This window comes from Triticum aestivum, chromosome 5B (genome assembly GCF_018294505.1).
Source record: "Triticum aestivum cultivar Chinese Spring chromosome 5B, IWGSC CS RefSeq v2.1, whole genome shotgun sequence".
In the NCBI taxonomy this organism is placed as follows: Eukaryota; Viridiplantae; Streptophyta; class Magnoliopsida; order Poales; family Poaceae; genus Triticum; species Triticum aestivum.
This window is the reverse complement of record NC_057807.1, coordinates 711,283,012-711,304,356: the sequence shown is the minus strand read 5'-3', so window position 1 is coordinate 711,304,356 and position 21,345 is coordinate 711,283,012. Positions and strand designations below refer to the sequence as shown.

At 44.5% G+C, this 21,345-nt stretch overlaps 1 protein-coding gene across 2 annotated transcripts; it reads left to right on the top strand.

Annotated features, from left to right (window-relative positions):
* Positions 1–14,131: 14,131 nt before the first annotated feature.
* Positions 14,132–20,971, top strand: LOC123114474 (OVARIAN TUMOR DOMAIN-containing deubiquitinating enzyme 12). 2 transcript variants are annotated; one of them, XM_044535964.1, is made up of 12 exons: positions 14,132–14,508; positions 14,667–15,097; positions 15,202–15,365; positions 16,349–16,422; positions 16,555–16,609; positions 16,726–16,800; positions 16,992–17,065; positions 17,173–17,221; positions 20,204–20,288; positions 20,407–20,463; positions 20,564–20,594; positions 20,681–20,971. In XM_044535964.1, the coding sequence occupies exons 2-12, from the start codon at positions 14,710–14,712 to the stop codon at positions 20,715–20,717; spliced, it is 1,089 nt and encodes a 362-aa protein (XP_044391899.1). In that variant the 5' UTR covers positions 14,132–14,508; positions 14,667–14,709; the 3' UTR covers positions 20,718–20,971. The 2 variants fall into 2 exon arrangements, 1 of the variants encoding a protein (XP_044391899.1); XR_006456545.1 differs by lacking the exons at positions 14,132–14,508; positions 14,667–15,097; positions 15,202–15,365; ... (3 more) ...; positions 16,992–17,065; positions 17,173–17,221 and having other exon boundaries at positions 17,352–20,288; positions 20,564–20,887.
* Positions 20,972–21,345: the final 374 nt, after the last annotated feature.

The window sequence follows — 21,345 nt, the reverse complement described above, 5'->3', positions numbered from 1 at the left end:
GAGCCAGGCCAAATAGGCCGTTTTCTACTAGTGTCGGCACCGAGCAAAAGGGAACAACCTTTTGGTTGAGAGTTCATCGCCAATTCCATGAATGCAAGAAGTTCTCGCCATACAAGATGGAGAGCGAACATGGTTGGGTGTCCCTCTCGAATCATTGGAAGGTCATACAACAAGAGTGCAACAAGTTTTGTGCCACCGTTGAGAGCATTGAGGGTCGTCCCGTGAGTGGCCTCAGCATCAAAGACATGGTATACATTCCTCCATCTTCATTCCCATTTCCGTTGTTTCATGCTTGCATGTCCATTGCACATATGAATATGCATTCGTGTTTTCATCTGTAGGAATTTCAAGCTTTGAAAGCATTCAAGGCCCAACATGGGACCAAGCCGTTCACCCTCACCCATTGTTGGATGATCATAAAAGGCGACGAGAAATTCAAGGAGCAATATGCCGCCCTCAAGAAGAATGGAGGACCGCAAGCTGTCGAGGACCATGTTGAGGGAGAGAAGCAACGGCCGCGGGGAAAGACCAACTCCAAGAAAGAGGAGAAGCGTGATGTGGCGTCATTTTACTTGCAAGAAACTTTGCAAGGCATGATGACCCAAAAGAAAACAAGAGAGGAGAAGCGTCCGCAAGATAAAGATGAGCAAATGAAGGCATTCATGGAGATACAAAGAAAGAAGCTCGAGATGGAGGAGGAGATGCAAGCGAAGAAGCTCAAGATGGAGACGGAAATGCAAGCGAAGAAGCTAGAGATGGAGGCAGACATGCAAATGAAGAAGCTCGACATAGAGGCTACCAAAGCCAAGACCAAAGCAAAAGAAGTTGCACTCACTTGCATGATGAAGGAGGTGGAGATCAAGAAGGTGAACTTGAGCACGGTGTCCTCAAGAAAGAGGCCTTAATTCGAAAAGATAGAGAGGGAGATGCTCAAGCTTGATGATTCATCTACGACGGAGAGCGCCATCTTTTTTGTATACCGCAAGTGTGTCGGCATGACCACACCCGGCCGAGATGTCCCGTCCTCTTTTTTTATGCTGGCAAGTGTACCGTCCATTGGCATGTGTGCCAGTATGAACTCTCTATTGCTTTTTGGAGGTTGGCATGTATGCCGGCCGCTGGCATGGCCGTTGGCATGGCCGCCGGCATGAACTGTGGGCGCTGGCATAGCCGGTGGCCTTTTTTAGTACATGCACCGGACACAGGCGGACAGCAAGCGCCCATCTGACCCAAACGAACAAAAAACAGTCTAACCGTGCGTCCGTTTGGATCTGCAAGTTGGAGTTGCTCCGAGCGTCGCCTTAAGGAGTTCCTTTGGTTAGGACTGGCCATGTTGCAAGGTTTTCTATTCGTGTTTTCCTCCAATTTCTTTATGGTTTTCTTCCGGGTTTTTCTTTTTGGCTTTGGTTCGTTTTGTCGATTTTTGTTTGGTTTCTCAATTTTCTGCTTTTCTTCGACGTATTTCTTTAGATTTTGTTTCAAAAATCTCTATTTCTTAATCCACATTGTACATTTTTAATATACTTTTTTTTGCGTGGCATTGTTAACTTGTGGAACGTTTTTTGTACACGTCAACATTTTTTTAAATACATGATGTATATTTTTTAGATACATGTTTCAAGCATTTTTCAAATACATGTTGAGCATTTTTAGTGATAATTTTTTATAAATATGCAAACATTTTTTTACAATGTATAAATATTTCAGAAGTATCATGGATATATTTTTTAAACGTGTGAACATTTTTATAATTTCAATTTTTTTAAATGCTATGAAATATTTTTATAAAACTATAAAAAATAATTATTTTTTCAAATGTCCCGAACATATTTTCGTAACGTGTAAACATTTAAAAAATACATAACTGCTTTTGGAACGTGATCAACATTTTGAAAAAGTTGCACAAACATTTTTATTGTGCAGTACGTTAACATTTGTTGAGTGTGTGATAAAAGTTTGAAGTAAATCAATTGATACAAGTATATAATAAATGTTATAATGCTTTTGAAACGTACACAAAATTAAAAAATAAAAAAGCGAGCATAACACTAGTTTTTTGTTTTTTAAGAGAGAAACATAACACTAGTTGGGCAGGCTGCTTCCTTGTGGTGTCACGCGAGATGGCCGATCCTCATATTAGCCACCCGCAAGCGGCTAATACTTGAGGTCACCCGGTCCAGTTCCGGGTATATTTTTGTACAGAGGTCGCTGCTGTTCCTAATGCTAGTTTTTTCTTTTCTTTATTTTCTTCTGTGTTTTTTTCATTACTCACTGGAAAAATTGGTTTTCTTTCGAGTTTTTTTCGGTCTGTGGTTTTTGTTTTGATTTTCTGTTTCGCTTTTCCCTTTTTTATATTTTTTTTCCTTTTTCTCTTTTCTGATTTGGGTTTTTTTTCTTATTTTTTGGTTTTTTTGTTTTCGCGGATTTTAGTTTTTATATATTTGGAATATACGTTGAATATTTTAATATACTGTAAAAAAAATTCAAATACATATCAAACATTATTAAGTAGATGGTGAGCATTTTGTAAATAAACACTGTATATATTGTTAATATACAATTGATAATTTTGTTATATGATGAAATTCTTTAATTGTATGATGACCATTACTTAATACACACTGATCATTGTTTAATATATGTTGAACATTTTCTTAATATACACTGATTCATAATGAACTATTCTATAAAATATTTTTTATTTTTAAATATCTAGTTCCTAAAAAACAATAGCCTGTTTTTGTTTTTGGTGAAAACTTGATGAAAAAGCGAAGAGATTTTTTTCAAAAACACGCTCGTGGGCTGAGTGCGAATTCATGCATGGCCCATTTATTTGTCGCATGTGTTTCAAGCGACATATCACGAGTAGGGGTGGATTAACGAGTTGCTCTGCTCGTTAAGCTTAACAAGCAAAAATAAACCTGCTCGGTTCTGTTCGTTTGATACTCTTGAGTGCTCGCGAGTGCTCATTAACAGACTGCGATGTGTTAGGTGTGTCTAGGTGTGTTTTTTACGAAGAAAGATGATGACGACAACATGAGCTGAGCAAGTTTGTTGTCACATATGGGGCTAGGTTGTCGATAAGTTTAAATAGATAGGCTGAAGTGCTAAAAATGTTGTTAGGATAAAAATGTGTTGTGATAATCTCATGACAATTCACAATAACATGAATGATTCAATAAATCGCAATCTCCAAATGAGCATGAATAGAGTTAAACACACTAATCATACAACTTCAAATTCCTCTTACGGTGATGATGAAATGGAAAAGCAAGGAGGTTGAATAATAAAACAAGAAAGATCTCCAATGGTTCTTCTCTCTCTCTCTCTCTCTCTCTCTCTCTCTCTTCTGAATGGAGTGGCGGCAGCTAGGTCTCTCTGATGCGTTGTTGCCATTTACGAAAGTTGCTTGTATAGATGAGGGGAGGCCTCTGACACCTCGTATGACTTCTCATACAAGCGCTTGGTGGCAAAACTCCCAACATGGAAGTTTATCCATTTGACTTGATTTGGAGCAATCCTCCTTGGTTTCCGTTCTATGAAACCCGATGAAAACCAGTCAAAATCCTTATAAAAAGTCACAAATTCTCGAGCCATCTCTGACGAGGGAGATAATAGAGGAGGGAAAAGTTCCAAACTAAATTAAATGAGGTTGAGGGTTAACATGTCCTGCTAGCACATGTACCTCACCAAACCCTCTTGTTATGCCTCTCTCTACAAAAAAAATTTGAAAACAAAATAAAAAGGTGTTGGGTTAAAAGTGATATACCTCCTCCAAATTGGCTGAACACTGAACAATGAAGAAGAGCAAACAAACCTCCTATGATTTGTGACAAAGGAGAAAACATTGCCTGCCCAAATAAACACTTGTAGAAGAGACAAACGAAAAGCTCCCTGGTTTCTAATAAGAGAAGGACATTGAAGAATATAGGAAGAAATTGATCACTGAAGATTGAACAATAAACAAGAGAGAAAAAAACCACTCTTCTTCATAATAGGAAATAATACATACGTAATTGTTGACTATTGTTACATACTGATAGACCGAAGAGTAACTTGTTGCCACATACATGCAAAAGGATTCTTGTGGTTCCTAGCCACAAACGCGAAACAAGACACATGAATATACATTCATTTGGCAGGTAGAGTGTTTTAGGAACAACAAAATGGGAAAAGTCAGAAAAAGGAACTCATGAACAACAAGGAATTAAGACCATATGAACCTCTCACAACTCATGGAAGGTGCTAGCATCTCCAGCATGTCGTTGTCGTTGGTCTCAAATGTCACGAGTACATTGGTGCCCATCTTGAGCCATGTTCTGATAAGCAAGTTCTTCCATCCATGCTTGAAGAAGATGCAACCATCAGGTGCGGTGGCGCTTCGATTCCCGCAACTAGCGGTGGCCACCAGATTGCAAGTCAGAAAGTTGTGAAGATGCGGGTCATGGAGCTGCAAAGACGCAGTTCGCGAAGTGGCGAAGACGAGGGTCGTGGAGACGCATGTCGCAATGCCATGAGGATGATGGCCCGCGGGCACATGCCAGAAAGTTATGAAGACACAGGTCGAAAGGCCGTGAAGATGCATGCTGAGAAGCCGCGGAGACGCCAGCCACGAAGCTACCAAGATGCCACTGCAAAATCGGATAATCCGAAGTTATGGAGCCCCAGAGCACCGGGATTAGAAGCTCCGAGACCCTCACGAACCATTCCTAGAGGTGGCACTGAAGGAAATATGCCCTAGAGGCAATAATAAAGTTATTATTTATTTCCTTATATCATGATAAATGTTTATTATTCATGCTAAAATTGTATTAACCGGAAACATAATACATGTGTGAATACATAGACAAACAGAGTGTCACTAGTATGCCTCTACTTGACTAGCTCGTTAATCGAAGATGGTTATGTTTCCTAACCATAGACATGAGTTGTCATTTGATTAACGGGATCACATCATTAGGAGAATGATGTGATTGACATGACCCATTCCGTTAGCTTAGCACACGATCGTTTAGTATTCTGCTATTGCTTTCTTCATGACTTATACATGTTCCTGTAACTATGAGATTATGCAACTCCCGTTTACCGGAGGAACACTTTGGGTGCTACCAAACGTCACAACGTAACTGGGTGATTATAAAGGAGTACTACAGGTGTCTCCAAAGGTACATGTTGGGTTGGCGTATTTCGAGATTAGGTTTCGTCACTCCGATTGTCGGAGAGGTATCTCTGGGCCCTCTCGGTAATGCACATCACTATAAGCCTTGCAAGCAATGTAGCTAATGAGTTAGTTACGGAATGATGCATTACATAACGAGTAAAGAGACTTGCCAGTAACGAGATTGAACTAGGTATTGGATACCGACGATCGAATCTCGGGCAAGTAACATACCGATGACAAAGGGAACAACGTATGTTGTTATGCGGTTTGACCGATAAAGATCTTCGTAGAATATGTAGGAGCCAATATGAGCATCGAGGTTCCGCTATTGGTTATTGACCGAGAATAGTTCTAGGTCATGTCTACATTGTTCTCGAACCCGTAGGGTCCGCACGCTTAAGGTTTCGATGACAGTTATATTATGAGTTTACATGTTTTGATGTACCGAAGGAGTTCGAAGTCCCGGATGAGATCGGGGACATGATGAGGAGTCTCGAAATGGTCGAGACGTAAAGATTCATATATTGTATGATATGGTTAGGCCAAGGGGTCAAGCCCATGAGGCTTTAGGTCGGTGCAAAAGGAGTTTTGCGGAGGCCAGGGGGCCAAACGCCGGAGACCCTGGCGTCTGGCCCTGGGCCAGACGCCGAGGCCCATGGCGTCTGGGCCAGACGCCAAGGATTGTGGCGTTTGGTCCTGGAGTCCGAGTGGGACTCTTGCCTTTCGGGCAAAACCGACTTTGAGGAGGCTTTTGCTCCAAGTTTCGACGCCGGGGCTCAACATATAAATAGAGGGGCAGGGCTAGCACCAAAGACACAACAATTGATCCCTTGGATCTCTTAGCCGTGTGCGGTGCCCCCCTCCACCATAGTCCACCTCGATAATATCGTAGCGGTGCTTAGGCGAAGCCCTGCGACGGTAGAACATCAAGATCGTCACCACGCCGTCGTGCTGACGGAACTCTCCCTCGACACTCGGCTGGATCGGAGTTCGAGGGACGTCATCGAGCTGAACGTGTGCTAGAACTCGGAGGTGCCGTAGTTTCGGTGCTTGATCGGTCGGGCCGTGAAGACGTACGACTACATCAACCGCGTTGTGCTAACGCTTCCGCTTACGGTCTACAAGGGTATGTAGACAACACTCTCCCCTCTCGTTGCTATACATCACCATGATCTTGCGTGTGCGTAGGAATTTTTTGAAATTACTACGTTCCCCAACAGTGGCATCCGAGCCTAGGTTTTATGCGTTGATGTTATATGCACGAGTAGAACACAAGTGAGTTGTGGGCGATACAAGTCATACTGCTTACCAGCATGTCATACTTTGGTTCAGCGGTATTGTTGGATGAAGCGGCCCGGACCGACATTACGCGTACGCTTACGCGAGACTGGTTCTACCGACGTGCTTTGCACACAGGTGGCTGGCGGGTGTCTGTTTCTCCAACTTTAGTTGAACCGAGTGTGGCTGCGCCCGGTCCTTGCGAAGGTTAAAACAACACTAACTTGACGAACTATCGTTGTGGTTTTGATGCGTAGGTAAGAACGGTTCTTGCTCAGCCCGTAGCAGCCACGTAAAATTTGCAACAACAAAGTAGAGGACGTCTAACTTGTTTTTGCAGGGCATGTTGTGATGTGATATGGTCAAGACGTGATGCTATATTTTATTGTATGAGATGATCATGTTTTGTAACCGAGTTATCGGCAACTGGCAGGAGCCATATGGTTGTCGCTTTATTGTATGCAATGCAATCGCCCTGTAATTGCTTTACTTTATCACTAAGCGGTAGCGATAGTCGTAGAAGCAATAGTTGGCGAGACGACAACGATGCTACGATGGAGATCAAGGTGTCGCGCCGGTGACGATGGTGATCATGATGGTGCTTCGGAGATGGAGATCACAAGCACAAGATGATGATGGCCATATCATATCACTTATATTGATTGCATGTGATGTTTATCTTTTATGCATCTTATCTTGCTTTGATTGACGGTAGCATTTTAAGATGATCTCTCACTAATTATCAAGAAGTGTTCTCCCTGAGTATGCACCGTTGCCAAAGTTCGTCGTGCCCAGACACCACGTGATGATCGGGTGTGATAAGCTCTACGTCCATCTACAACGGGTGCAAGCCAGTTTGCACACGCGGAATACTCAGGTTAAACTTGACGAGCCTAGCATATGCAGATATGGCCTCGGAACACGGAGACCGAAAGGTCGAGCGTGAATCATATAGTAGATATGATCAACATAGTGATGTTCACCATTGAAAACTACTCCATCTCACGTGATGATCGGACATGGTTTAGTTGATTTGGATCACGTGATCACTTAGATGACTAGAGAGATGTCTGTCTAAGTGGGAGTTCTTAAGTAATATGATTAATTGAACTTAAATTTATCATGAACTTAGTCCTGGTAGTATTTTGCAAATTATGTTGTAGATCAATAGCTTGCGTTGTTGCTTTCATATGTTTATTTTGATACGTTCCTAGAGAAAATTATGTTGAAAGATGTTAGTAGCAATGATGCGGATTGGATCCGTGATCTGAGGTTTATCCTCATTACTGCACAGAAGAATTATGTCCTTAATGCACCGCTAGGTGACAGACCTATTGCAGGAGCAGATGCAGACGTTATGAACGTTTGGCTAGCTCAATATGATGACTACTTGATAGTTTAGTGCATCATGCTTAACGGCTTAGAATCGGGACTTCAAAGACGTTTTGAACATCATAGACCATATGAGATGTTCCAGGAGTTGAAGTTAATATTTCCAGCAAATACCCAAGTTGAGAGATATGAAGTCTCCAACAAGTTCTATAGCTAAAAGATGGAGGAGAATCGCTCAACTAGTGAGCATGTGCTCAGATTGTCTGGGTACTTCAATCGCTTGAATCAAGTGGGAGTTAATCTTCCAGATAAGATAGTGATTGACAGAATTCTCTAGTCACCATCACTAAGTTACTAGAACTTTGTGATGAACTATAGTATGCAAGGAATGACGAAAATGATTCCCGATCTCTTCGTGATGTTGAAATCAACAAAGGTAGAAATCAAGAAAGAACATCAAGTGTTGATGATTGACAAGACCACTAGTTTCAAGAAAAGGGCAAAGGGAAAGAAAGGCAAACTTCAAGTAGAATGGCAAACAAGTTGTCACTCCCGTGAAGAAGACCAAAGCTGGATCAAAGCCTGAAACTGAGTGCTTACACTGCAAAGGAAATGGTCACTGGAAGCGGAAATGCCCTGAACATTTGGTGGATAAGAAGGATGACAAAGTGAATAAGGGTATATTTGATATACAGGTTATTGATATGTGCCTTACTAGTGTTTATAGTAGCCCCTAAGTATTTGATACTTGTTCAGTTGCTAAGATTAGTAACTCGAAACAGGAGTTACAGAATAAACAGAGACTAGTTGAAGGGGAAGTGACGATGAGTGTTGGAAGTAGTTCCAAGATTGATATGATCATCATCGCACACTCCCTATACTTTCGGGATTGGTGTTAAACCTAAATAAATGTTATTTAGCGTTTGCGTTGAGCATGAATATGATTTGATCATGTTTATTGCAATACGGTTATTCATTTAAAGTCAGAGAATAATTGTTGTTCTGTTTACATGAATAAAACCTTTAATGGTCATACACCCAATGAAAATAGTTTGTTGGATCTCGATCGTAGTGATACACATATTCATAATATTGATGCCAAAAGATGCAAAGTTAATAATGATAGTGCAAGTTATTTGTGGCACTGCCGTTTGGGTCATACGGTGTAAAGCGCATGAAGAAACTCCATAAAGATGGATTTTTGGAATCACTTGGTTATGAATCATTTGATGCTTGCGAACCGTGCCGTATGGGCAAGATGACTAAAACTCCGTTCTCCAGAACAATGGAACGAGCTACTGACTTGTTGGAAATAATACATACCGATGTATACGATCCAATGAGTATTGATGCTCGTGGCGGGTATCGTTATTTTCTGACCTTCACAAGATGATTTGAGCAGATATGAGTATATCTACTTAATGAAGCATAAGTCTGAAATAGTTGAAAGGTTCAAAGAATTTCATAGTGAAGTGGAAAAATCATCGTAACAAGAAAATAAAATTTCTGCGATCTGATCGCGGAGACGAATATTTGAGTTACGAGTTTGGTCTTCAATTAAAACAATGTGGAATAGTTTCACAAACTCATGCCACCTGGAACACCACAATGTAATAGTGTGTCTGAATGTCGTAATCGTACTTTACTTGATATGGTGCGATTTATGATGTCTCTTATCGGTTTACCACTATAGTTTTGGGGCTATGCATTAGAGACAGCTGCATTCACGTTTAATAGGGCACCATCTAAATCCGTTGAGATGACACCGTATGAACTATGGTTTAGCAGTAAACCAAAGTTGTCGTTTCTTAAATTTTGGGGCTGCGATGCTTATGTGAAAAAGTTTCAACCTGATAAGCTCAAACCCAAATCGGAGAAGTGCGTCTTCATAGAATACCCAAAGGTAACTATTGGGTACACCTTCTATCATAGATCCGAAGGCAAGTTATTCGTTGCTAAGATGGATCCTTTCTAGAGAAGGAGTTTCTCTCGAAAGAAGTGAGTGGGAGGAAAGTAGAGCTTGATAAGGTAATTTGTACCTTCTCCCGAATTGGAAACTAGTTCATCACTGAAATCAGTTCCAGTGATTCCTACACCAATTAGTGAGGAAGCTAATGATGATGATCATGAAACTTCAGATCAAGTTACTACCAAACCTCGTAGGTCAACCAGAGTAAGATCCGCACCAGAGTGGTACGGTAATCCTATTCTGAAGTCATGTTACTAGACCATGATAAACCTACGAACTATGAGGAAGCGATGATGAGCCCAGATTCCGCGAAATGGCTTGAGGCCATAAAATCTGAGATATGATCCATGTATGAGAACAAAGTATGGACTTTGATTGACTTGCTCGATGATCAGCAAGCCATGTTAAATAAATGGATCTTCAAGAGGAAGACAGATGCTGATAGTAGTGTTACTATCTACAAAGCTAGACTTGTCGGAAAAGGTTTTTGACAAAGTTCAAGATGTTGAATATAATGAGATTTTCTCACTCGTATCGATGCTTAAAAGTCTGTCCGAATCATGTTAGCAATTGCCACATTTTATGAAATCTGGCAAATGGATGTCAAAATTGCATTCCTTAATGGTTTTTCTTAAAGAAGAGTTGTATATGATGCAACCAGAAGGTTTTGTCAATCCTGAAGGTGCTAACAAAATGTGCAAACTCCAGCGATCCATCAATGGACTGGTGCAAGCATCTCGGAGTTGGAATATACGCTTTGATGAATTGATCAAAGCATATGGTTTTATACAGACTTTTGGAAAGGCATGTATTTACAAGAAAGTGAGTGGGAGCACTACAGCCTTTCTGATAAGTATATGTGAATGACATATTGTTGATCGGAAATAATGTAGAATTATTCTGCAAAGCATAAAGGAGTGTTTGAAAGGAGTTTTTCAAAGAAAGACCTCGGTGAAGCTGCATACATATTGAGCATCAAGATCTATAGAGATAGATCAAGACGCTTGATAAGTTTTTCAATGAATACATACCTTGACAAGATTTTGAAGTAGTTCAAAATGGAACAATCAAAGAAGGAGTTCTTGCCTGTGTTGCAAGGTATGAAGTTGAGTAAGACTCAAGACCCGACCATGGCAGGAAATAGAAAGAGAATGAAAAGTCATTCCCTATGCCTCAGTCATAGGTTCTATAAAGTATGCTATACTGTGAACCAGACCTATTGTATACCTTGCTCTGAGTTTAACAAAGGAATACAATTTTGATCTAATAGTAGATCACTGGATAGCGGTCAAGAATATCCTTAGTGAGGACTAAGGAGATATTTCTCGATTATGGAGGTGATAAAAGAGTTCGTTGTAAAAGTTACATCGGTGCAAACTTTTACACTGATCTAGATGACTCTAAGTCTCAATCTGGATACATATTAAAAGTGGGAGCAATTAGCTAGAGCAGCTCCGTGCAGAGCATTGTAGACATAGAAATTTGCAAAATGCTTACGGATCTGAATGTGACAGACCCGTTGACTAAAATTATCTCACAAGCAAAACATGATCACACCTTAGTACTCTTTGGGTGTTAATCACATAGCGATGTGAACTAGATTACTGACTCTAGTAAACCCTTTGGGTGTTGGTCACATGTCGATGTGAACTATGGGTGTTAACCACATAAAGATGTGAACTATTGATGTTAAATCACATGGCGATGTGAACTAGATTATTGACTCTAGTGCAAGTGGGAGACTGAAGGAAATATGCCCTAGAGGCAATAATAAAGTTATTATTTATTTCCTTATATCATGATAAATGTTTATTATTCATGCTAGAATTGTATTAACCGGAAACATAATACATGTGTGAATACATAGACAAACAGAGTGTCACTAGTATGCCTCTACTTGACTAGCTCATTAATCGAAGATGGTTATGTTTCCTAACCATAGACATGAGTTGTCATTTGATTAACGGGATCACATCATTAGGAGAATGATGTGATTGACATGACCCATTCCGTTAGCTTAGCACACGATCGTTTAGTATTCTGCTATTGCTTTCTTCATGACTTATACATGTTCCTGTAACTATGAGATTATGCAACTCCCGTTTACCGGAGGAACACTTTGGGTGCTACCAAACGTCACAACATAACTGGGTGATTATAAAGGAGTACTACAGGTGTCTCCAAAGGTACATGTTGGGTTGGCGTATTTCGAGATTAGGTTTTGTCACTCCGATTGTCGGAGAGGTATCTCTGGGCCCTCTCGGTAATGCACATCACTATAAGCCTTGCAAGCAATGTAGCTAATGAGTTAGTTATGGAATGATACATTACATAATGAGTAAAGAGACTTGCCAGTAACGAGATTGAACTAGGTATTGGATACCGACGATCGAATCTCGGGCAAGTAACATACCGATGACAAAGGGAACAATGTATGTTGTTATGCGGTTTGACCGATAAAGATCTTCGTAGAATATGTAGGAGCCAATATGAGCATCCAGGTTCCGCTATTGGTTATTGACCGAGAATAGTTCTAGGCCATGTCTACATTGTTCTCGAACCCGTAGGGTCCGCACGCTTAAGGTTTCGATGACAGTTATATTATGAGTTTACATGTTTTGATGTACCGAAGGAGTTCGGAGTCCCGGATGAGATCGGGGACATGACAAGGAGTCTCAAAATGGTCGAGACGTAAAGATTCATATATTGGATGATATGGTTAGGCCAAGGGGTCAAGCCCATGAGGCTTTAGGTCGGTGCAAAAGGAGTTTTGTGGAGGCCAGGGGGCCAAACGCCGGAGACCCTGGCATCTGGCCCTGGGCCAGACGCCGAGGCCCATGGCGTCTGGGCCAGACGCCAAGGATTGTGGCGTTTGGTCCTGGAGTCCGAGTGGGACTCTTGCCTTTCGGGCAAAACCGACTTTGAGGAGGCTTTTGCTCCAAGTTTCGACCCCGGGGCTCAACATATAAATAGAGGGGCAGGGCTAGCACCAAAGGAACACCAATTGATCCCTTGGATCTCTTAGCCGTGTGCGGTGCCCCCCTCCACCATAGTCCACCTCGATAATATCGTAGCGGTGCTTAGGCGAAGCCCTGCGACGGTAGAACATCAAGATCGTCACCACGCCGTCATGCTGACGGAACTCTCCCTCGACACTCGGCTGGATCGGAGTTCGAGGGACGTCATTGAGCTGAACGTGTGCTAGAGCTCGGAGGTGCCGTAGTTTCGGTGCTTGATCGGTCGGGCCGTGAAGACGTATGACTACATCAACCGCGTTGTGCTAACGCTTCCGCTTACGGTCTACAAGGGTATGTAGACAACACTCTCCCCTCTCGTTGCTATACGTCACCATGATCTTGCGTGTGCGTAGGAATTTTTTTGAAATTACTAGGTTACCCAACAGGCACCACCATCAAAGCCCGAAGGATATCAAAGCCAGGCTGCCAGAAAATGGACCGCACTTATCTCTGATGAAAGGATCATGCCTGTATTTTGCTCTCAAGGGCAGAGGCCCCCAAAACTCCACACAAGCTCGGGGGCTACTAGTGGTATAATATACCAGGGGTGGCCCATGGACCAGGAAGCCTGATATTGTGTCGACATCAAGGCGCAGGGGCTCGGTGGCTGTCTTCTCTAAGCATATGTAGTCCAGGGGCCCCGCTCGAAGGTGCAACGTCATTTTGGCGTGCAAGCCAATATGCCATGTCTGTAAGTCGACTAGGATCCGAGTAGCCCGGCCCCGTCCCCTTTATAAGGTGACGACAAGGTGTAGTTGGAGGCATCTGTTCAATCATACACAGACATCGTTAGTCATCGTCAATATCCACTTGTAACCCGCTCGCACGAGGTGCTCCCACATCAATCCAAAACAAAGTAGGACGTAGGGTACCATCTCAGCCATGACACATGAGGGTCCGAACCTAAGTAAATCCCCCGTACGGACTCCCATCTGATACTTCCGGCTACGCTTGTCATAGTACCGATGGCACCTACGGTTTTCTGCACCGTCAGTTTGCATGAACTAGGGAGCATAGATGGACTAAACGGATGATAGGAGACTGGAGTCAATCAGCAACGCAACTGAAGTTCATATTGTCTCAGACGCACCCCTTGTGCGCCACTCCTCGGCCGCCCGCGTGATGTGTCTCTATGGAGGCCAAGATCACACAAATGTCTTCCTCCTCCTCCTCCTCCTAGTGGTCGAGTTGTTGGAGGTAGGAGAGATGGGGCTGCTCGACGGACTCGAGGTAGGGGGGGACTCGGAAAAAAAGGGAAATATTGTCTTCAGCATCCAACACATTTGTTTTTGACAACAAAGGGAAAGACGACGAAAAGAAGTGGGTTTGGTTTACCAAAAGCAGATCGAGGGGCTCAAGAAAGTCGGCTCCAACGTCCTCTCCTACGTAGTAGTACGTGCAGAGGAAGCAACTGACTTGCGGGCCCCACACGCTTCTCCTTCATCCGTCTTCTTCCTCCTCGTGACAATCCAAGACCGTTTGGGTTTCTTGTTCCCGTGGGATGCTTTGCTCTTGCCGCCCGCCTCCGCCTCTCTCCATCCATCCTTGTACAGCAGCACAGCACAAGACCGACAAGGAGACCAGCACGCGCACTACTTGCGGGGATACTACACACACAACGTATAAAGATTTGATTTGGTATATATTGATTTCAAAGCCCATTCAATCCTGTTTCGTCGTTCGTCGCGAGCAGGGCCTAATCTAAATCGCCGAATTGCTTCGTCGCCAATCAACCGATCAATCAATCAAGAGTAAGAGCAATCCAATCCCCCCGGTCCTTCTTGATCCGCTCGCCTCCTCTAATCTCCGCCCAAATCACACGAATTTTCTCCATGATTCTCGTTCTTGTTCTTGGGGAGGGATAACTAACCGCAGGTTGATTTTTTTTTCCTTTGTTCCGCTGGCGCAGGCTCGCCACTCGTCGACGGACACCGACCAAGCCCCGGCCGGCCATGGTGGTGCGGGGCCAGCAAGATCTGGACATCAACATCGTCCGCTGGGGGCTCCACCACCTCCTCGACGGCGGCGCCTCTCCCGGCGGCGGCGGCTGCGTGCACCGCCCTCAATCCCCCACCACCGACTACGCCCCGCCGCCGCCGCAGCCCCACCGCGCCCGCGCCCTTCTCGACGGCTACGACATGGCCCCCGCACCCGCCCCCGAGGTCAGGGTCGACGCGGTCGAGAACGACGAGGTCATCGCGCACGCGCTGCAGGAGGAGCTCGCGCAGGTCGCCATGGCCGAGGCGTCCGGGGCCGTCGGCGGCAGCGAGCCCGAGCGCCGCGCCACCGTCCTCGCGCAGCAGTGGTTCCGCCCCGAGGTCGTCAGCCATCTGCCCTCAGGTACTACTAATCTTCAGTTACCAACATACACGCAACACACAGTAAATTCAGACATGTCATCCCCTCCTGACTCGTTCCCCTTTCCTGAACAAACGCCGGTGCAGCACCGCCGTATGTAGAAGAAGCAGAGGGCTCAAGTCCACGTTCGAGCCCCGAAGAAGATCGCAATGCGCGCGACGGCCACGGGTGCTCGATAGAGCTCGTGGACGATTTCTCTGCTCTCGACGGCGAAGTCGGCAAAAGACTGAATGACATGGTCCCTGTCCCTGTAAGTAGCACCGCTCTCTTCCTACTGATCCCAGATTATATATCATCCATTATGACAGAACAATTGCTAGAATGGTTGGGACATATGCTAGAATTTATTCACTGCATAATGGGGTTAAGTACAATAGTTTTGGGTTTCTACAGTTTCAAGGGGATTCAAAGTTCCACCTCTGATAGATATCTTATCAAACCATGCTCTGAAATTTAGATGGGTTTGGGGATTGCTAGTTCCTGCTAGGTCATCAGAATAGTGCTTCGGCCATTGACTTGAGGATGCCAGACACTATTTACGGTAGAGATCATATGTTAAATGCAGACAATGCTTTTGATTTATGTGAATTATCAATCAACCTAGTAGATCCCCGATCATATATCTGTTCCTATCAATGCCAATGCTGAGCCCTGTTCCACTTTCACTGCCCTACATTATAGTTTCACAGCCTGAAGGGGTTAAGTACAGCAGTTTTGGGCTTCTACAGTTTCAAGGGGTTCAGAGTTCCAGCTTTGGTGTATTATCTAAATTGTCAAATAACCATGCTCTGAAGTTTAGGGGAGTTGGTATTGCTAGTTCCTGCTAAGTAATCATAAGAATGCATGGGTTATTGCTGAAGGATGCCGGACACTATTTGCGGTTCAGATAATATGTTAAATGCAGAATTATCGTTCTACCTAGTAGATGCCCATGGTCCGATCTTATGTTTGTTCCTATCAATACAAATGCTGAGCTATGTTCCATTTTTACTGTTCTGTGTGATGATTTTTGCAACTTTACTTCCCATCTTAAGGCAAGCCCCATTTTAACATTTAATAATCAGTTTGTGACTCATCAAACTAGAAAATAAAAGTTCAGAACCTGCATCTCTAACTCTCCGTCGATTATTAAGAAGCTCATTCTTTGACGAATTTTCATTAACTTGCATGTGTTCCCTTGAAGATCAGTGTTATGTCTTACAATTTTGTTACCTGCTCACTGTGCTACTGCAGCATGTCCCTAAAACAAACGGAGACATTCCTTCTTTTGATGAAGCCTTTTCAGATCACCGAAGACTTCTTGACAGGTAAATACCCCTGCAGTATACTTGTCATCCCATAAATCTCTACATGAAGACATGTTCTGTATACTCTCTGTGCTCTGTGGTAGGTCTTTTCAGATTGTCTGTCATTTGATCCCAATATGATTTCTTATTTAGGTTGGTGCTGTATGGTCTGGTTGAGCTCAAGGTTAACGGAGATGGCAATTGTCAGGTATATTTACAGGATTCAGTTCTCTGTTTACTTTTCGAGAATAGCATATTTGGTGTCATCAGTACAGACCTGCTCTACAAGTAATTATCTTTTTCTGAACCTTCCTTTTTAAACAGTTTCGGGCATTGTCTGATCAATTCTACCGAACTCCTGAACACCATAGATTTGTACGGCAACAAGTGGTCAATCAGGTTAGTATATTCAAAATGACTGCTTATATCAGTCTCCTTCTTACAGTAATGTGATACACTATTAGAATCATTTTGTCAGTCGATATACAGAACTACGAGAACTGGTTGTGTCTCACTGTACTATTAAGAAGATGAAATTTTGTTACTTGTCAGATTCTCTTGTTCTGACAGTAATATGTTTCCATTCGCAGCTTCAGTCTCATCCTGAGATATATGCTGGATATGTCCCTATGGATTACAGAGAATATCTTAAGAAGATGCCAAAGTCCGTGCCCGCTCTTTCTCTACTAGTTACTAGTATTTATTTATCTCAGTAAATGTTAATTGATTAGAGTGTGAATATGCACATTCTTACTATTTTATGCTTACCAGGAATGGAGAGTGGGGTGACCATGTTACACTGCAGGCTGCTGCAGACTTGGTAAGCATGATTCCTCCTTCCTCACCATTTTTACTAGTAGTTGATCTGTCGTACCTGTACATACATTCTCATGGTATCTATGCAGCGTATATAGTACATCATTGACTAATAATTTACTCCCTCCATTCCATAATAATACAAGATGTTATTACTAGCAATATACTCACATATTGGTAGTAATAGCCTATTATATTATAGGATGGAGAGAGTACCTTTCACTGCCATCATATATATATTAGAAGAGCTACATTGCAATTTCACCACATGATTTTACAATGTGATTGAACTATCTCAATATGAGGTCATGGGTTCGAGTCCCGGAAATAACCTCTCGCAGAAATGTAGGGACAGATTGCGTACAAAAGACCCAAAGTGGTCGAACCCTTCCCCAGACCTTGCGCAAGCGGGAGTTACGTGCATTGAGCTGTCCTTAATTGCTGTTGTCAAAGACCTTCGATTTTATACCGTGTTGATCTTTCTGTCGGACTTTCTGACCCTCCTAGGCGCACCCTGGGGAAGTCTGTTTTAAACCTTGAATTTGTATGGGTGGTCGAAATCAAACCCCAACCTCTCAATCCTTGAGATCCCCATCTGCCACGCCTATATTGCGTGGCACATGACCTTATCGCTTGCCTCTTCATAAAGGATCTTTGCCGCCCACCTTAGGGTCACATCACAGCGCCACCACCGACGTGAAAGGCGTGCCCCTTCTTCATGAGTCTCAAATGCGCGCCTCTCCGACTGTCGCGGTCGCCCAGCACGTTGCTCTGGCCTTTTTCGAGTTTCGCATATGTTGTCGCCTCCCTGAGCCAACGCTGGTGACCGGAGACAAACCCTCGGAATCATCGTCAGACCACATCCAATGGCATGCCTGAATTAGTGACCAATGGCCTCCCCGGTGCCACGTGTGCAATCCCTGTTTGGAAACTGACGTAAACCCTAGTCTCCCCGGTGCCACGTGTGCAATCCCTGTTTGGAAACTGACGTAAACCCTAGTCTCCCCGGTGCCACGTGTGCAATCCCTGTTTGGAAACTGACGTAAACCCTAGTCTCCCCGGTGCCACATATGCAATCCTTGTTTGGAAACTGACGTAAACCCTAGTCTCCCCGGTGCCACATATGCAATCCTTGTTTGGAAACTGACGTAAGCCCGGACTCCCCGGTACCACGTATGCAATCCTTGTTTGGAAACTGACGTAAGCCATGGACTCCCCGGTGCCACATATGCAATCCTTGTTTGAAAACAGACTTAGCCGTGCTACTGACCGGGATTGTCGATTTCCGGGATTGAGAGGTTAGGGTTTGATTCCAACAAGGCGTAAAAGTTCGAGGTTTATTTCATACTAGCCAAACCGGCTGGGCCCACAGGTCAGTGTGGCCAAACCGTGTGGCCCCACCGGTCAGCGAGCGGCGCACGGGGCCCACCATCCATCCACGTGAACCGCACCAGCCACCCAGAAAAAACCGAACCCACCACCGCCCCTGGCGGCCTCGCTCGCCCTTATCCCCCCGCCCGCCTCCACACCCGCCGCCGCCGCCATTTACTCCACCACCACTCCCTCCCTCCCTCTTTCCCCCAGATCCAGATCTGAACCGCCGCCCGCCGCCGAGGGGCCATCCGATGGAGGCGAGGAAGAGCGCGCCGGGGCAGCCCTGGTCGGACGGCGAGACCATGCACCTCATCGACGTCTACGAGGACCGCTGGACCAGGCTGCGCCGGGGCCAGCTCAAGGCGCACCAGTGGGAGGACGTGGCCGCCGACGTCACCCGCCGCTGCGGCGGCCAGCGCAAGACCGGCACCCAGTGCCGCCACAAGCTCGAGAAGCTCCGCAAGCGCTACCGCACCGAGGCCGCCCGCCCCGTCACCTCCCTCTGGCCCTTCTTCCGCCGCATGGAGCGCCTCGAGCGCGGCCCCGTCCCCGTCTCCACCAACTCCTTCCCCGCCTCCCCGCCCGCCTCCGACGACGACCAAGACCAAGACCAGGACCACGACCTGGACCTGGACCTGGACCAGGAGGAGGAAGAAGAAGATGAAGAAGAGGAAGAGGATGGCGAGGAGGACCAAGAAGAGGAGGAGGAGGAGCAATTGCTCGTCGCCAGAAACAGGAGCATCAACGGCCTCGTGCGCGACGCCGGCGGGTTCAGGGGCCATCAGCAGCAGCAGCAGCGGCGGCGCCCGTCGCCGCCTGCTGTCACGCTGTCCACCGCGCCTCCACGCAAGAGGGTCTCCTATGAGGCCGCCATGTTCCAGTCCAAGGCCGCCGCTGCAGACAGGGTCAAGGCTGAGGAGGCTCCCGCCGTGGACCACCACTCCGTCGCAGGCGTGTTGAGGGACATCGGCGAGGGAATCAAGCGGCTGGAGAGGCGGAGAATGGAGGTGCAGTGGGAGATTGAGCGGGGGTGGAAGGAGACGGAGGCCCGCAGTAATCAGATGCTCCAGGACGCCCAGCGGCAGTTACAGGACACTCTCGCCACACTGCCGCCGACGGGGAAGAAGGCCAGGAGGGACCATGGCAGCAGTGCAGACGGCTTGCAGGAGGCTAGCTAGCGATTGCTCGATCTCGATTGGGGGATAGGCAGGTTGAAAGCTGTTTATTTTCTTATCTGGTGGTAGTGAAGGGAGGCAAATAGATTGTTCCTAGTCTTCATCCTCTGCTCGGGATGTATGTATTTAGTTCTCGTCGTGAACGATTCTGACCATTGTTGCTTACTTCGGTACGCATGGCAAACCATGCTTCTTACCAGACCAGTTGCATTCTGTCTCTACTTTGGTTGGTCTTTGCAGTGATTGATGTCTTGGACAATTGCCATAACTTAATTGTATGCCCGTCACCTGATATGAGTGAAAAAATGTGACTTTTTGGGCAGCATCTCTTAAGAACCTCTTCTTGATGATGTGTAGTTTCTTGGCATTATTACCAGTGAGCTGCTCATGTCATATGACTGCTCTGCTATTTGTATATGCATTGATTTTTTTTTCAGTATGGTGTGAAGATTTTCATCCTAACATCATTCAGAGATACATGCTACATTGAAATTCTCCCAGTCGTTCAAAAATCAAATAGAGGTAATGTGTGTTTGTCATTGCTATGTTATTATTGATGAATTGATTTCTAAGTTTCACCAGATATTTCAGTCCATTTGTATCTAATAAGATTTTTTTTTTCTTTCTTTCTGGACTCCAGTTATATGTTTGAGTTTTTGGGCCGAGGTGCACTACAACTCGATATATCCGGAAGGAGGTATATACAATCTATTGTATCATCGTTTGGATATCATTTTACCTTTTTATTCCCTTAGCTCTTGTATCTCACCATGCCGATCATGATCTGCTGCCTCCAGAGTTGCCCATCGTGGAGAACAGAAAGAAGAGGTGGTGGCACTTGGAGTTCTAGACTTGTAGTGCTAAAACCAAAAGGGGAATAGAAGATTTGATTTGTTCTTTTGATCTCATGGCAGCTTGTCGGATCGACGGTCGTTTTGTTCGACCATGTGATTACGAGGGATCTGAGGAGCTGCGATGCCGTAGGACTGATGAAGAGATTGACTGACAGTTCGTTTGTACATATATAGCAGTATCTGCACTGTTGACTGGGTCTGTGATATGTGATGTGAACATTTGTTGTAGTACTTATAATATATCTATATACATCACTTATTTTTCTAGGAGAGGTTATGTCAATATTAGCAGAAAGCGTTGACAAAATGATACTCCCTCCATCCGAAAATGTAAGATCATTTTTGACACTATGGGACGGAGGGAGTATATTTCTTTGCACTTTGACACAAATGACACACACCTTGTGGCACTGACAAGTGGCTTCAGGTCCCACATGTCAGTGATACAGGACGTCTCATTTGGGATGTCTGTGGTGCAAGGCACGCCAGTTTGTCAAAGCAAAACAAAAGTGGCGTAGATCATTTTGTCAAATTCCCTGTAAATTGATCCATCTTCTTCGGCGTGGTGTGTGGTGCTCATGTTTTGCAATTAATTTAGTTAAATGTATTTTTAGTTTGAACTTTGATCCTGCTAAAGCCAGTTAATCTAGAGCAGAGCAGTGCTATCCTATACCTATAGTTGCCAGATATTTCAGTTGTGTGTTTTAGTTGTACTTGATCATATA

Bases quoted from the DNA above. Each gene is read 5' to 3' on its own strand.
- LOC123114474 (XM_044535964.1), top strand. From the start codon at position 14,710: ATGGTGGTGCGGGGCCAGCAAGATCTGGACATCAACATCGTCCGCTGG. The intron at 17,222-20,203 runs GTAAGCATGATT...TTTTTTTTTCAG, and splicing joins TGCAGGCTGCTGCAGACTTG to TATGGTGTGAAGATTTTCAT. The intron at 20,464-20,563 runs GTATATACAATC...TGCTGCCTCCAG, and splicing joins CTCGATATATCCGGAAGGAG to AGTTGCCCATCGTGGAGAAC.